Source organism: Trichosurus vulpecula, chromosome 1 (genome assembly GCF_011100635.1).
Source record: "Trichosurus vulpecula isolate mTriVul1 chromosome 1, mTriVul1.pri, whole genome shotgun sequence".
Lineage (NCBI taxonomy): Eukaryota > Metazoa > Chordata > Mammalia > Diprotodontia > Phalangeridae > Trichosurus > Trichosurus vulpecula.
Window position 1 is genome coordinate 75,447,952 of NC_050573.1, and position 14,938 is coordinate 75,462,889.

Below are 14,938 nucleotides of genomic sequence, written 5' to 3' on the forward strand. Positions count from 1 at the left end.
AAGAAGTACATTCTGGGAATAGGAAGCTGGCAGTGCAAAAATGAGGGAACAGGAGGTGGAGTTCTGTGTGAGGTGAAAGGAGAGAAGCCCAGTTTGGACGTTAGAGTACAGGGAAGGGGAATAAGTTATAATAAGAACACAAAGGTAGGTCAGGGCCAGGTTTGTGAAGGGCTTTAAAAGCCAAATGGAATTTATATTTGATCCTAGAGCCAACAGGGAGCCACTAGAATTTACTGGGTAAAGGAGTAACATGGTCAGAGCTACACTTAAAGCATCCTTGAGTCGAGTGAATTGTAGGAGGGAGAGACTGGAGGCAAGGAGAACAATTAGCACAGCACGGCAATCGTCTAGACTAGATGGGATGGTGGCAGCCTGGACCCAGTGGGTGGGTATGCGCCTAGGAAGAAGGGGTTGGATGGGAAAAGCATGGAAATAGAAATGGCAAGGTTTGGCAGCCGATTAGACATGTGAGATGAGGAAGAGGAAAATTGGAGGATGATGCCGAGGTTCTGAACCTGAGAGATTGGAAGAATGATGAAGTAGGTAAGTTTGGTAGATAACTGAAAGATATCAGCCCAAGATTAACCAATCAAGTTATTGTCAGATAAGAATTGTGATAGGTGACTCTAGTGTCTTTCGCTGGATTAACCTCTTTGGGACACCTTATAGGTCAGTGCCTGCAAGTATCCCCCTCTTGGACATTATGCCCTGGTCAGGCCCTGTTATGTTCGGCTTGGAAGACCACATTTTAGGAAGGCCATTGATAATCTGGAGTGGATCCAGAAGGTGGAGGGAACTAGAAACCACACTTACCCAAATCAAGTCCAAACGCATGGTCTTATGCAACTCAGATCAGATAAAGAACTGGAGGTGTTTAGTGAGGAGGAGAGAATGCTCAAGGCAGACAGGAGAGTTGTGTTCAAGAATTTTAAAGCCTGTCACAAGGAAGTATTAGGTGTGTTCTGCTTTCCCTGGGAGGACAGAATACAGACAGACGTTGTAGGGAGGCAGACTTCAATTTGCTGTAAAGGATTACTTCCTAATAGTTAGAGTTGTCCAAAAGTGAAGTGAATTCCCAAGGCAGGTAGTGAGCTCTCTGTCATTGTAGAGGTCACCAAGCAAAGTCTGGATAACCACCTGTTGGTCATGTTGCTGAGAGGATTCTCTTTCAGAGAGGAATTGACCTCAGAGATTCTTGATTCTGTGGTTGGTCCCCTGGAGAAGGATCCTGTTGAGGATCATACTGCTTGTGAAAGATTTTTTTGAATCTGTCCATTGGGTTCCACTAAATTGTTACTATCACGTTGTGTCAGCGACACATTTGAAGCTTGAATCTTGGGCCGTGATTCTAAGATTTATGGCCGTATTTCCTAACTTTGGTTTGGTTGGTTGTTTTTCTCCCCCTTTGGACTGCCTGCCTCAGAGAGAACCAAGGTTCTGGAGTCCCTGTGTCTGGCCCAAACCTGTCTACCACTCGGCCAATCCAGCAGGATATGGGGCGTCAGGAACCTCCGCTGGCAGAAGACATCGATAATATTAAGAACAATAAGCTGGCCACCACAGAATCCACCAACCCTCACAACACCATCCATGCCCTCCACCCCCAGAGCCCAGCCCAGATGGGTAACCACACCAACTCCCCACCCATGCGGCCCCCACCCAGTCAGCCAGCTGGGAACCCGTCTAACCCTGGGCCCCCCAAAAACCCAGAGAACAGCCTTATAGTCACCAACCCCAGCACCCAGAACAACCCAGCCAAGACTGCCAAGAAGCCTGAGCACACGGCGGTGGATATCCCCCCCGCCTTTCCCCAACCCGTCAACAACACTGTTGTCCAAGGTAAGTCTCTCCTCCTCCCCTCTCCCACTAGGTGTGGCGCTGTAGCCTGCTGGGGAGAAATGACCGAACCCTGTCATTCTTTTTCTGATTCTGTTACTCATTCCCTGGGCATGAGCCCCCAATAACCACTACCACCTTTACATGTTGCTGTGTTGTGCTCCCCCTCCCTGCCTCATTGCCCCTTTTTAATGTGGAGAGGGTAAAACTCAGTGGGGTAAGAAGGAATGGGAGCTTTTTAAGGGATGTACAGTACTTTAAGCTCTTTCCAAAAAGAAAAATTTAATTTTAATTTCTATGAACTACTTAAACTATTTGGCATCAAACAGTGATGTCTGATGCCATCTTGCTTAGGGTTAGGAACTAACACCACTGAGGCTATCCTTTCCCAGAATGCACTCCCCACCACACCAGACACAGGACCTGTGCTGAGTAGTGACAACTTTCCAGATTGCATTATCCATGCCAGGCAAGGTGGTGCAGTGGGGATGGAGCACCGAGTTTGGGACTGGCAGACCAGAATTTAAATCTCAACTCTGTATGACATTGGGCAAACTATGTAATCTCTCTGGCCTTCAAATACCTAAGCTGGAAAATGAAGTTGGCCTAGGCCACCTCTAATGTTGCTTCCAACACTAAATCCTTAGATCATCCTGGTCCTTGGTAGCTTAGGAGCACACAGAGCTGGGCTAGTAGGTAGCCTGGCTATTGCCAGATGCTTCTGGCAGTGAAAGCCTACTCTTGCTATCTACAAGCAAGCAAACAACACAAATGTTCTGCCTCCTCTGGAGAGCTGAGCTGAAGCTGGAGATGCCGGGAGGTAAACAGTAGGTGAGGCTTTTTGGTGATCTGTCTCAATAGTAAACAAAAACGCCAACCCAGACCCACTGCCAAAAAAGGAGGAAGAGAAGAAAGAAGAGGATGACCCAGGAGAAGATGGCCCCAAGCCTATGCCCCCCTACAGTTCCATGTTCATCCTGTCTACCACAAATCCGTGAGTATGGACCCAAGTATAGGACTTTGGTGGGGCTGGACCAAGGCTCCTACCACTCTGGGCTCTTGATGACCAGGATGGCTGGCTAGTTCTTTGTGGGAGAAGTCAATTTGGCATGGCAGTGTGCCAAGGACAAGATAGACGTAGATCGCCATCTAATGATAGCCAGGGAAGAGTTTTAATTCTGGGAGGGCGATGGGGTGAGAGGGCTGCTGCTGGTTTAGAGGAAAGAACATGCCATTTGGCAACAGAAGAGCCACATTCAAAGCCCTGTTCTGCCACTTAACACCTTTATAATCAACAACTACTCAGTGGTTTTTTTTACATCTAAAAAATAAAGGAGTCAGACTGAGTGGCCTCTAAATCACTCCCTTTTGAGGTCTGAAATGATTGCTCATTAGAACATCCCTTGTCCTCTGAGCTTTTCAGGCAGGACTACTTACTGATGGAGGTAGATATTTGAACAAAGTTTTGAATTTGGGGAGAGAAGTTGCCTTAGCAGGTCAGACTAGAGCAGTTTTTCTTAAACTGAGAGTCAGACGTCCCCAAGGACAGGGGGAGAGGGAAGGGAAAGGCGAGGTCAGAGGGCTGTGGAAACCAGAACTATGTTTCCCAACAGCTGCTATGGGGGTGACCAAAGTTGTGGCCTCCTTCCCCAGCCTGGACTCTCCCTCTGCCCCCTACCTCTGAACCTGCTGCCTCTGCGGCAAGGATAGTCACAGAGACACCAGCTATATGTTTATTTGATTTTATGTGCTGGGGCAGTATGGGGTCTGGAGAGCCCATAGGGGAAGAATTATCCCCTGGGTCCAGGATGACTTTGACTATCTCTGGTTTTTAGCACTGGTGTGGGTTCTGAGGTCACAAAGCCTGTGCTTCCCTGGCTTTAATCCGCATCATCTCTCCTTCTCTCCCAGCTTACGTCGGTTGTGCCACTATATCTTGAACCTTCGATATTTTGAGATGTGCATTCTGATGGTGATCGCCATGAGCAGTATCGCCCTGGCAGCTGAAGACCCCGTGCAGCCCAACGCCCCCAGGAACAATGTGAGAGGCTCTCTGTGGCACCCCCCCCAAATCCTCTCTCCACCGCTTTCCACTCTCCTTCAATGTTCTAGTTTTCCAAATTAATGTTGGTCTCTTTGGAACATAAATTTAGCTCAGAATGTCCAGGTCCTGGAAGAAAGCTCATTATCTTTCAGGGCCCCCTGAGGCTTTTTACACCCAATCCTCTGCCTCTGGAAAGCCCAGCTCCAAGCCCCCTAGAGTGCAATGAAGGCCTGCATACCCAGCTGGCACTTTTCACATAATGGAAACTACAAAGAACCAGGCCTGTGGTTAATGGCCTTGCAGGGCATCTGTGAATTCCTGCTGGGCTGTACACCGTTCCCCCTCACATGAATAGGGATCACTAGACACACTGCAGAAATACCTAACTGGAAACTGATCTGTGTTGGTCTCAAGCTTTGGGGTCTGAATTTGGAGAATTAACTTGAGTTGAAATGCAAAGAGGATAGACAGATAGATAGATCACAGCTCCTATAGATTGAGAATGGAATGGGCTGTACAAAGAGGTAGTGAGATCCCTGTCCTTGAGGGCATTCCTGTAGAGAATGGAGGACCACTTGTCCAAGGATCAATCATGCATCAGCAGGATGGATCCCTGCTTAGGCCCTTTCTGGCTCTGGTTCTAAGTCAGATCCTCCGGCCCATCCAGCCCTTGTTTCCAGAAGGCCTCTAATTTCCTTGGAGAACTCCTCCAGCAGAGCTTTGATGTGCAAGGGGCATTGCCTAAGCTTGTTCTGTGCCCTCGGTGAGGTGTTCCTGAATGTAGGGGTGGCCGCTGGTTGAGAGAAGCTGAGTCAAAGCTCATGTGGACTTTGCCGTCACTCAGGGGCAGTACATACTAGGACCCAAGGCCAAGAGGCTCCTGAAAGTTAAGTTCTGTTCACGCCTTGTACCCACAAGCAGCCAAGTTTTTATTCTTACAGCCTTTACGTTTATAACTTATGGCCTCTGGGGAGATGACTATTTGACCGAGAAACAAGGGCTAAAAATGGCTCAAAACTTGGGTAAAAGAAAGCTTCTTTGGGGCCAAGGACTGGGGCTCCACCAAAGGTCAGCCTGCCCTATTGCTCTAATGCCTTCCCTTCCCAGAGACAAAGCTAGGTTTCCTTTTTCTTTTATGAAAACAGGCAGTTCTTCTTAAGTAGGTTAGGTGCAAGGCCCTGGCAAGTCCCATAAATCAGAGGCTGGCACAATCACCCTCCGCAGCTTACCTTGCATTTTCTTTCTTCTACTCCAAGGCTGGATGGAGCCTGCTGGGACCTCATGGGGGAGATTGACAGAAATAATCAGAACACAACTCCCCAGAGGAGCCAGAAATCAGGGCTGTGCTAAAATGTCTTGCACAGCTCAAGCTGGTGCATCTTCTATTTTTTCTGTCTCCTCATTTCCACAACCAACCTCTGGGGATTGTAGCCAAGGAGGGCTGGGTCCCAACACCAGAACTTCTCTTGGACCCAAACTATGACCAGGATGGGGAGGGGGAACATATCACATGAGAAATAGCTGAAGGAGTGGTTTAGGAGGCAATGTGGGCCAGGGGAAAGAATACTGAATTTGGAGTCCCAAGACCCAGCTTTCAACGTGGCTCCAATATATACTTGCTGTATGACCTTGGGCAAGTCATTTGCTCTCTTTTGGCCTCAGTTTCCTGATCTGTATAACAAGAGGGTTGGATTAGATGACCTAACATCCCTTCCAGTTCTGAGTGTCCATAGTTCTATGAACTGAAGATGTTTTAGCTAAAGAAGATTTAGAGGGTACATGACAATGGTCTTCAAATATGGGAAGGGCCTGAAAGGAATTCTGTTTGTTCTGTCTGGCCTCGAGTGACAGACCTAAGAGCACTGGGGTGGGAGTGGAGAGGGCTGGGGAGGGATTACTGGAGGCAGAGTTTGTCTCAGTTTAAGGAGAAAATTCCTGATAGCCAGCACTGCCCAGTGCCTTGTTACCTTGTGAGAGTGAACTCCCTGCTATTGGAAATACTCAAGCAGAGTCCAGGTGACTACTCATCAAGGGTACTATATAGGCCCCTTCTAATCCTTAATATGGGCATCTATATAGAATGCTGGGCTTGGAATCGGGAAGACTCATTTTCTTGAGTTCAAATCCAGCCTCGGACTAGCTGTGTGACCCTGGGCAAGTCACTTAAAACCCTGTTTTCCCCAACTGCTTCATCTGTAAAATGAGCTGGAGAAGGAAATGGCAAACCACTCCAGTATCTTTGCCAAGAAAACCCCAAATGGGGTTACGAAAAGCCTGATATGACTGAACAACCATCCTTAATATGGTATGACTTGGGAAGAATGTAAAGAAGCTATTATCTATTCCTGAGGTGGATGCTCCCATCCAGGAGGCAGGGAGAGATCGGATCTGGTTTCTGATGAGGACAGGATTGGGCCCTTCTGATCCCAAAGCATTCCCCAGACCACCTGTCTAGTAATTGCCTTCCCTGCTCCAATGAGCAGCTGCCTGGAGCTCGCAGGAGCGGGCAGGGAGTATAATACAAGAACTTTGATCCTTGCAGCAGTGAAAAACCACCCCTGTGTGCATCCGAAGCCTGTAAAACCCTCTGGACGCTCCCCCGCCCCTCACCCCCCTGCTCCATCAATAATATTTCTGGTACACTAATCATCTCTAAACAAAAACAAGCTTTTATTATGTCATCTCTCCCCAGCCCCTTGCAGTCTGCCCTCTGACCTCATCGCTCAACTGAAACTGTTAAATCTAAAGTGACAAATGCTCTCTTAATTGCCAGAGCTACTGGCCTCTTTTTTTTTCAGTCTCTATCCTTCTTGATCACTTGGCAATACTAGATGTTGGAGACCCACCTCCTCCAGAATACTCTTCTTCTCCCTGCACTTTTATGATACTGCTCACTCCTGGTTCCCCTCCTACTATCTGACCTCTCCTCGGTCTTCTTTGCTCTATCTTCTACCATATCCCTACTCTTAATTGTGTGTGCTTCTCAAGACTCTGCCCCGAGTTTTCTCTTCTTTCTCCAGGCCCTCTCTCTGGATGGTCTTAGCAATTCTCTTGGTCTCCACTATCTCAATTTGGGTGACTTTCAGATTGCTATCACAGATGCTGGCACATGCTGGGTGAGCGTTGTCATCAGCTTGTCTTTAGAAGAAAGGGCAGGGCCCTTTAGAGCATCACCTATGACCTCTATCCAGTCCTAATTGCTCTCCTAAGGTCCAGCCCAGCATAACCAATATTTCCAACTGAATGTCCCATCGGGATCTTAAACTTGGTGTGTCCAAAACTAATTATCTTTTCTCAAAAACCCTCCCCTCTCCCTATCGTCTCTATTTTCTGTAGAGGGTAGGTACCATCATAGAGGCAGTTGGTGTGCAATGGACAGAATGCTGGCTTTACTGAAGTTCAGACCTCTTTACTAGCTTTGTGACCCTAGGCAAGTCACTTAACCTCTGTTAACCTGTTTCCTCACCTCACAGGGTTGTTGTGACAATATAACAAGATGACAGAAGTAAAGCACTTTGTAAACTTTAAAGTACTAGACAAATACTGGTGATTGTTATCTTTCAGGCATCCAAGTTCAGTATTTTAGATTCACTCATCTGTGTTCATGCTGTTGCCCTCCTCTCCCCCAATGGAATGTAAGCTTCGTCAGGGCAGAGACTATTTCATTTTTTATTTTATATTCATGGCACCTAGCACAGTGCCTGGGACTGTGAGCACTTAAATGCTTAGAGAATGGATGGATAGATGGATGGATGGATGGATGGATGGATGGATGGATGGATGGATGGATGGTTGAATTTCCCTTCTCTAAAGCCTATAATAGGCTCTTATTACTGGTCACCTCAGTCCCAAACTCTTCTGCCAATTCAACTTCAAAGTTTTCTATAATCTGGTCTCACTTCATTTCCCACTACTCATTCATTCATATGACAATTATTTAAGCCCTTAATATGGTGAGGGTACTAGTGCCAGGGCTATGGAAGATATAAAAATATGTAGGCTAGTCCCTGCCCTCCGGAAGATGGCCAGTACCCTCCCCACATCCACCCACATGCTTGTTTCCGCCTCTGGATCTTTGCTCATGCTGATTAACCATCCTCCCTTCCTCCATCCATTTCAGGCAATTTGTTTTACAAGTCCCATTTCCTCCCCCGTTGCTGAGCTTCCCTTTGTGCTGAAGCACCAGGGCACTTGGATTCACTGTCACGCACTTGGGCTCTCATCGTGTGGTGCATGTGTCAGTCTTCTATCCTGAACTGTACTGTGAACTCCTTGAGGACCAGGACCATATTTTTTATGTCTATGTATCCCCTATGGGGGTGGGCACATAGTAGATGCTTAATTAATGATTTGCTGATTGACTGAGCTGAATCATAGAAGTCGCCTGATCAGCAGAATTTTATTAAACCCATATATCTTTATTTCTGGGTAGAAAGGGAATGATGTGCCTGGATTTCAAAGATCACATGGTCTTATTACTTCAGCAAACCATCCCTGGCTCCCTTAGTACCATCAGGAGTTCCAGATAGATGATGATAAGGAAATACAGAAGTCAAACTGGCTTTGGGCCAGAAGACTGAATCTACCATCTTGCCTGTTCTGCAGATAGCCTATTCCAGAGGACTGGATGTAGAAAAAGAGTGCCTGGTGATCATGGGCTCATGCCGGGGCAAGTGTGCTGTGCTTCCTGCCCCTAGCTAGGCTTCACTGCTCCCTTCAGTGGCAGTGCCTTTCTGGTCATATCTCTTACCTGATGTCCAACGAGAGCCATGCCCATTTCTCCCTGCTATGGCCCAAACAAAATATTATTGGAGGGGTTGGCACCAGTGTTTGTGAGATCACCTTTTGTGGGATAGAGTTGCAGAGTGGGAAGTTGCATAAATGGGGAGAGAAAGAGGTATTTAGGAGGCACAGGGGATAGAATGATGGACCTAGAGTTGAGAAGAACTGAGTAGATCCAGTATCAGACACTTACTAGCTCTCTTCTTAAGTAACCTAACCTCTCTCTGCCTCAGATTCTCCACCTGTAAAATAGCACCCACCTCCCAGGGTTGTTGTAAGGATAAAATGAGATAATATTTATAAAACATTTTGTAAATCTTAAAGCACTATATGAATGCTGTGATGTAATATATTTGCATATACACACATATGTAAATGCTAGCTATCAAGTCCATGTATCAACAATTGAGGGGCGGTGATTCCTGTTGTCTCTTGGCAAGGGGGGAAAGGGCTGTGGAATACCGAGAGGGGAGGTAGAGGGGAAAAATTGAACTGAAGGGACTGGAATGGGGAGGTGTCTCACCTCAGTGGAAGGGAGGGGTGGGTCCTCTCTGAAGCACACTTCCATGGGGAGATGTGCACCTATAAAGATTGAGGCATTGTGATGGATTTAATCTGAGAAGAGTTTGTACATGAGGTAGCCATCTTCTCTGAGAAAGTGTGCCTTCATGAGCAGCACCCCACCTCCAGAGAAAGGACTTGTGAGATCCTAGGGACAACTGGTACCCAGAATGGGGAGAGGAGTGGGGAGAAAGGACCTAGAGGCAGAAGTGAGATGGTCTTCGAGAAGACTGATCATGTCGAGGGCATGGAATAGGACTGGACCACACAATTGGGACACAAAGCAACTTCTACCATGAGGTACTGCTTCTACCAACATGGCTTTCCTCGTGAATTAATACTTCTAAGATCAAGACATGGCAGGAAAAAATGGAGCAAGGGCAATTACATAGAAAGTGTACTAACTACTAACTTGGTATCTTAGAAACTGAGGTGAGGGACATAGAGAGAATAAAGTAGGAACAAATAAAAGTCAGGTCCACAAACTGGAAAATAAAATTCAGAATAGACTGGAAGGGAAGAGACGTAACAAAGATAAAGCAAAGAAAAGCTTTTTAGAAAAGGGGGTAGTAAAAGAAATTTAACAAAAGTCAGAAGTTGGGAAGGAAGGTTTTGAACTAATGACTTAACTGAGCTGGGAAAGAGAAGGAAGTAAAGAGGGAGAGAATAGATAATAATAAAGTTTTAAATGAAAAAGAAATTGATTTAAGTAAAGGGCAGGCAAAGGGGATGGAGTAAAGGGAAGAGCTCCTAGGTGGGAAGAGGTTAGCAGCAATGTAATAGAAGATTTATCCAGAAGATCATATTTAGAATTAAAAGGGACCTTGGAGGCCATCTAGTCCAACCCCCTCCCCCACTTAACAGATGAGAAAACTGAGGCCCAACAGGATTTAAATGATTTGTCCAAGGTCACAGGGATCAGTAAGTTGTAGAGGTCCATTACTCCATTCTCTGCACCCTGCATGATTAGAGCTAAGCTGCATTCGACACCTCAGTCATTGACCAGCCATCAAGGGTTAAGAGCATTCATGTACCTATATATAAATAGAGTAGGGGTAGGGGAAGAGAAGCTCCCGCAGAAGCATTTGCTCTTTGCAGAGGACTTGTCTTCATAAGAGCAGCAAAGCCAAGTTAAATGTTTGGTTCAGCACCTGCACATCTGGAACATGTGACTCCACCATTTGGAGCTTATTTATAACCAAGGCTGAGAGGACATGCCAGGCTCTGTGGATCCCTTTGAGTTTTTCCTCTTCAAGCCCCTGATTAGAGCTCCCCAGACAAGCAACCTGATATTAAAGTCACCAAATCCCCACCTGTTTGCAGTCTGGACTTCTGGGGCAATCCCCGCTCTGGGCTCCTGTCTAAGGAACAGCACTCAACCTGCTTCCCTTCTCTCTTCCAGGTGCTGCGGTATTTTGATTATGTCTTTACCGGTGTCTTCACCTTTGAGATGGTGATCAAGGTGTGTTAGAAGAGCTGGGAAAGAGAAGCCCGAGACTGGGGTGTGGATTCTAGGGGAAAGTTGGGGGTGGGAATAGGGCCCTTGCCCAGAGACTTTAAGAGCCTCCATGATAGGGCTGCAAGAGAAAGAATCCACAAAAGCATAGTGTCCTGAGCACTGCAGAAGATGGCAGCTTGGCCTCTTGGCCAAGTAATTCTGATATTTTATAAGCACTTTGTGCTATGTAATGTAAGCTATTATTTTTATTATAATTGCTATGTTTAAGGCACTGAGCCAGGCACGTGGAATACAATGATGGGAAGGGAAGGGAAGGGGAGGGAAAGGAAAGGAAGGGGAGGGAAGGGAAGGGAAAGGAAGGGAGGGGAAGGGAAAGGAAGAGAAGGGGAGGGAAAGGGAGGGGAAGGAAAGGGAGGGAAGGGAAGGGAGGGAAGGGAAGGGAAAGGAAGGGGAGGGAAGGGAAGGGAAAGGACAAAAAAGGAAGAGAAGAGAAAGGAAGGAAAGGGAAAACAATCCTTGTCCCTCCCCCCACCCAAGGAGTTTACATTCCACCTGAAGATATAGTAGATAAGAAAATATAAGACTTTTTGAAAAGGTAGAATGTACCAGGCACTAATGACTAGGAAGATTAGGAAAGGCTTCCAGATGTGTCCAGGGGTTCTCTCTGATCTCTTGGAACAAACACAAAATGCTATTTGGTTTAAAAAGCCTTTCACAGTCTGGGCCCTTCCTGCCTTTTCAGTCTTCTCACACTTTATTCTCTACCACACAGTTCATAAACCCCAACCCAGCAACATTAACCTCTTTGCTGTTTCTCCAGTTGACACTCTCTCTCTCCCTCCATGCCTCTGAACTGGCTATCCCCCCCCCCCCCCCCCCCCCCCCCCCCCCCCCCCCCGCCATGCTTAGAATGAGCTTCCTCTTCACCTCTACCTCCTGGCTTCCTTCCAGACTCAGCTCAAACCCCCCTCCTGCAGTAGGTCTTCCCCCCCCCACCACCCACCACACACACTCCTAGCTTCTCCTCTATTTCTACTGTATATTTATTGTACATACATAGGATTTACATGTCTCCTCCATTAGACTGTGAGATCCTTGAGAGTAGAGATTGTGTTTTTGCCTTTATTGCATCCCCTGTGCTTAGCACAGTGCCTGGCACATTATAAGCATTTAAGAAAATGTTTGTTGACTGACCTAATGAGCGTAGGAAGTAGTACCTGACCTATACCTTAAATAGTGGTAAGGGTTCACCATTTCCTTCTTTACCTTCTATCTGGGGCCAAGTAGGAAGATTTTCAATGAGAGATAAGCACAATTAAACCTGCCCCATTGTCCCAGGGCAAAAAGGGAGGTTGGTGGGGAGGAGTCCAAGAGGAAAGCATTGCCTGGCAATGGAGCAAGAGCCTGAGTAGAAAAGAACTGGTTTGCCAGTTTGCAAGCAGCTGTGTTGGGCCGATAATTCAAATTGGAAGGGGAAATAAAAGGTCAGCAGAAAAGACCATTGGAAGATAGCTTCAGGCTAACATAGTCTGAGAAGCTGCTTCGTACAAAAGTCCAGGACAGTTATGGAAGAAATGCCTTCAGGCAGGATGACAGGAGAGTGTAGAGAACAGCAGGATACAAAGACAGTGGCTACAGGTTCCCTCAGCAGGAACACAGGGACGGAGAGCAGCCCCACCCAGCCCCCAGCCCCCAGATCCAAGCAGGGGGCCCTGGCTGCCCCCCCTTTCTCCAGGATCAGCACCACTCCTACACTGTTCCCTGCCTGGCTTCCAAGAGGAGACATTCTCATTTCTCACCTGCCGTGGCCTAGAAAGAGGAGAGTTTGGCTTAGTCCCACATACAGCTCACTTCTGTGCAAGGATCATTGGTCATCGGGGATGTCTCTGTCTGCTTTTTGCCCCTCTACCACCAAAGGCAGATGGAAAGTTGAGCACCTGTGTGAGCATACACACACACACACACACACACTCTATCACAAGCATGGACACTGACACGTTCCAAGGGTCAGCTGCCCTGCCTGTGGACCACGAGCAAGGAGAGTATATAAATTTATCACAGGACATTCACTGCCTTGTTCTCTTTGTACAGATGATCGACTTAGGGCTGGTTCTCCACCAAGGAGCATACTTCCGGGACCTCTGGAACATCTTAGATTTTATTGTGGTCAGTGGGGCTCTGGTGGCATTTGCCTTCACGTAAGTTTCCTGGCAAGCGTCCTGCTTGCTTATCCTCCCCCCCTCCCTGCCTGGGTCTGCTCTTTCCTCTGGCTCAGGGGAAGAGTGCTCTGTAGTGATGGGGCCAGGTGGAATGGGGATACAGGATGCACCTTGAAGCCAAGAAGGATTTGGATTGGCTTTTTGCATGATGTCTACCATGGGGGGAAAGGACCTCTCTGTCTCCCTCATACAGCAATGGCGTGAACCTCATCACCCAGGCCTATTGCTGTGCTGCTGGTCTCAGGCTAGCCCTGCCAGACCATTTCACTCACTCATTCTCTGGGTTCAGCCCTGAGCAGCTGTCTCTTTGGGGTTCCCCCAAAGAAACAATTGGGAGCAGAATGTGCATGAGGGTTCTGGAGCCCAGAGTCCCCCTTACACAGTAGGCACGGTGCATCTTCCCCACGTAAACATAACCTCTCCCTGCATTCCCAGAGCACTGTGCCCTCCCCAAGGGCAGTGCTTCATTTTGGTACTCCAAAATGGCCCTTGAATGTCTGAGTAGTGGGCAACCATTGAGCCTCCAAGGTGGTGGAAACTCTTCTAGCACAGGACAGCCCAAGCCATGGATATTTGGGCCAAGGTGAGCAGGCCTTGGTGGCTTCTTGCTGAGAAGGGAAGCCAGGCTTCTTGGGGCTTGGTTTCTGTGACACTCTTAGTAGTATCTTCAGGGGCAGTACCATGAAGTAAGGGTCTCTTAGTTGGACCCCTCCCAGGTTCTTTGCCCTGAGGTTATAGTGGCCCTTAACCACCTCTTTCCCTGCCCACCTTGCCTTTAATCCCTCTGGAAGATCTGGAGGGGCCAACAAGGTCAGTCATCACTCAAACAATGAATACAATACCTGGTTTGGAAGCCAAGAGTTTCTAAAATTTTGCAAGGTGGCCTGTTTTCAGTGGAATCCTAAGCAGGGGCCTTAAATGGGCCACCCTTCAGTTCCATATCAGAGATGTTTGTTTATGTGAATAGATCCAAAGCATTAGTATGTATCCACTTATTCCGTGAAAAACAGCCAAAAATTCTGATTTGCTCTGAGCTCAGCACACACACACACACACACAAAGATTCCTGGGGCAGCTAGGTGGCACAGTGGATAGAACACCAGACCTGAGTTCAAATACTGTCTCAGACACTTACTAGCTGTGTGACCCTGGGCATGTCGCTTAACCCCATTGCCTCAAAAGGAAGAAAAGATTCCTTAATGAAGCCAAAAGTTGAGTATCCAGACTCTGGTATTTCTGGTTCTGTTCTCTCTCTCTCTCTCTCTCTCTCTCTCTCTCTCTCTCTCTCTCTCTCAAATTTCTATTGATGTGAAGCTGACTCTCAGTATTCATTTTGGAGTTAGGGGCTTTGGCCCTGGTGAGGGCTGCAGTAGAGAGATCTTCTATAAATTAGTCTGGCAGCTAGAAAAGTGAATCCAGGTTGGGGAATGCCTCTGAGGAAGTCCCAGGCCTAGCTATCCCCAAATAAAACATAATTTCTTGCAGTGAGGGAAGGACACATGCATGTTCTAAGTGTCCTTTGGGTTTTGGGACAAGTGGTGAGCACTATGGCTCTACCTTCCTCATGAGTAAAAGCCCAGGCATCTCTCTGATTTGTTGGGCTGTAGCTAAGTGGTGATATATGGGCCCCTATGTGGAGGGGAAAGGGCTGCCTCTTGTTCAGTAGGGGTCTCCCTCCTTGAAGAGATGTTCATCTTCATACATCCATTCATTCCCATTATTCATAAGCACTAAGCCCAAACCCTTTGCATGCTCTGCCCCAATTAGCCAGTTCCCTCAGTTATAACATCATGGTCCATACAGGAAATATTGTGCGGGGGGTGTTAGTTGGGTGTGGCTTCAGCAGAATTGTCTTTGTGTTTACTTCATCATCAAATTAACCAAGACTTTCTTTTCTCAACCTTTACCAACACTGAAAATCTTCAGCCTAGGAATCAGCTTTTCCTGAAAAAGGTTTCCCTGTCTCCTTCCCAGTGGGCAAGAGATCTCTTAACTATATAATGGACAGATGCCAAAGGAAACCACCACCTAGCCCCT

General features: G+C 47.2%; 1 protein-coding gene across 2 annotated transcripts in view; it reads left to right on the forward strand.

Annotated features, from left to right (window-relative positions):
• CACNA1A (calcium voltage-gated channel subunit alpha1 A) overlaps nucleotides 1–14,938 on the forward strand; it is a 255,770-nt gene that overhangs the window by 175,814 nt on the left and 65,018 nt on the right. For both annotated transcript variants that reach the window (XM_036755983.1, XM_036755973.1), the window contains exons 20-24: nucleotides 1,424–1,839; nucleotides 2,698–2,830; nucleotides 3,748–3,877; nucleotides 10,626–10,685; nucleotides 12,774–12,880. In XM_036755983.1, coding sequence (XP_036611878.1) covers nucleotides 1,424–1,839; nucleotides 2,698–2,830; nucleotides 3,748–3,877; nucleotides 10,626–10,685; nucleotides 12,774–12,880 — 846 coding nt within the window. The remainder of the gene's footprint in view (nucleotides 1–1,423; nucleotides 1,840–2,697; nucleotides 2,831–3,747; nucleotides 3,878–10,625; nucleotides 10,686–12,773; nucleotides 12,881–14,938) is intronic.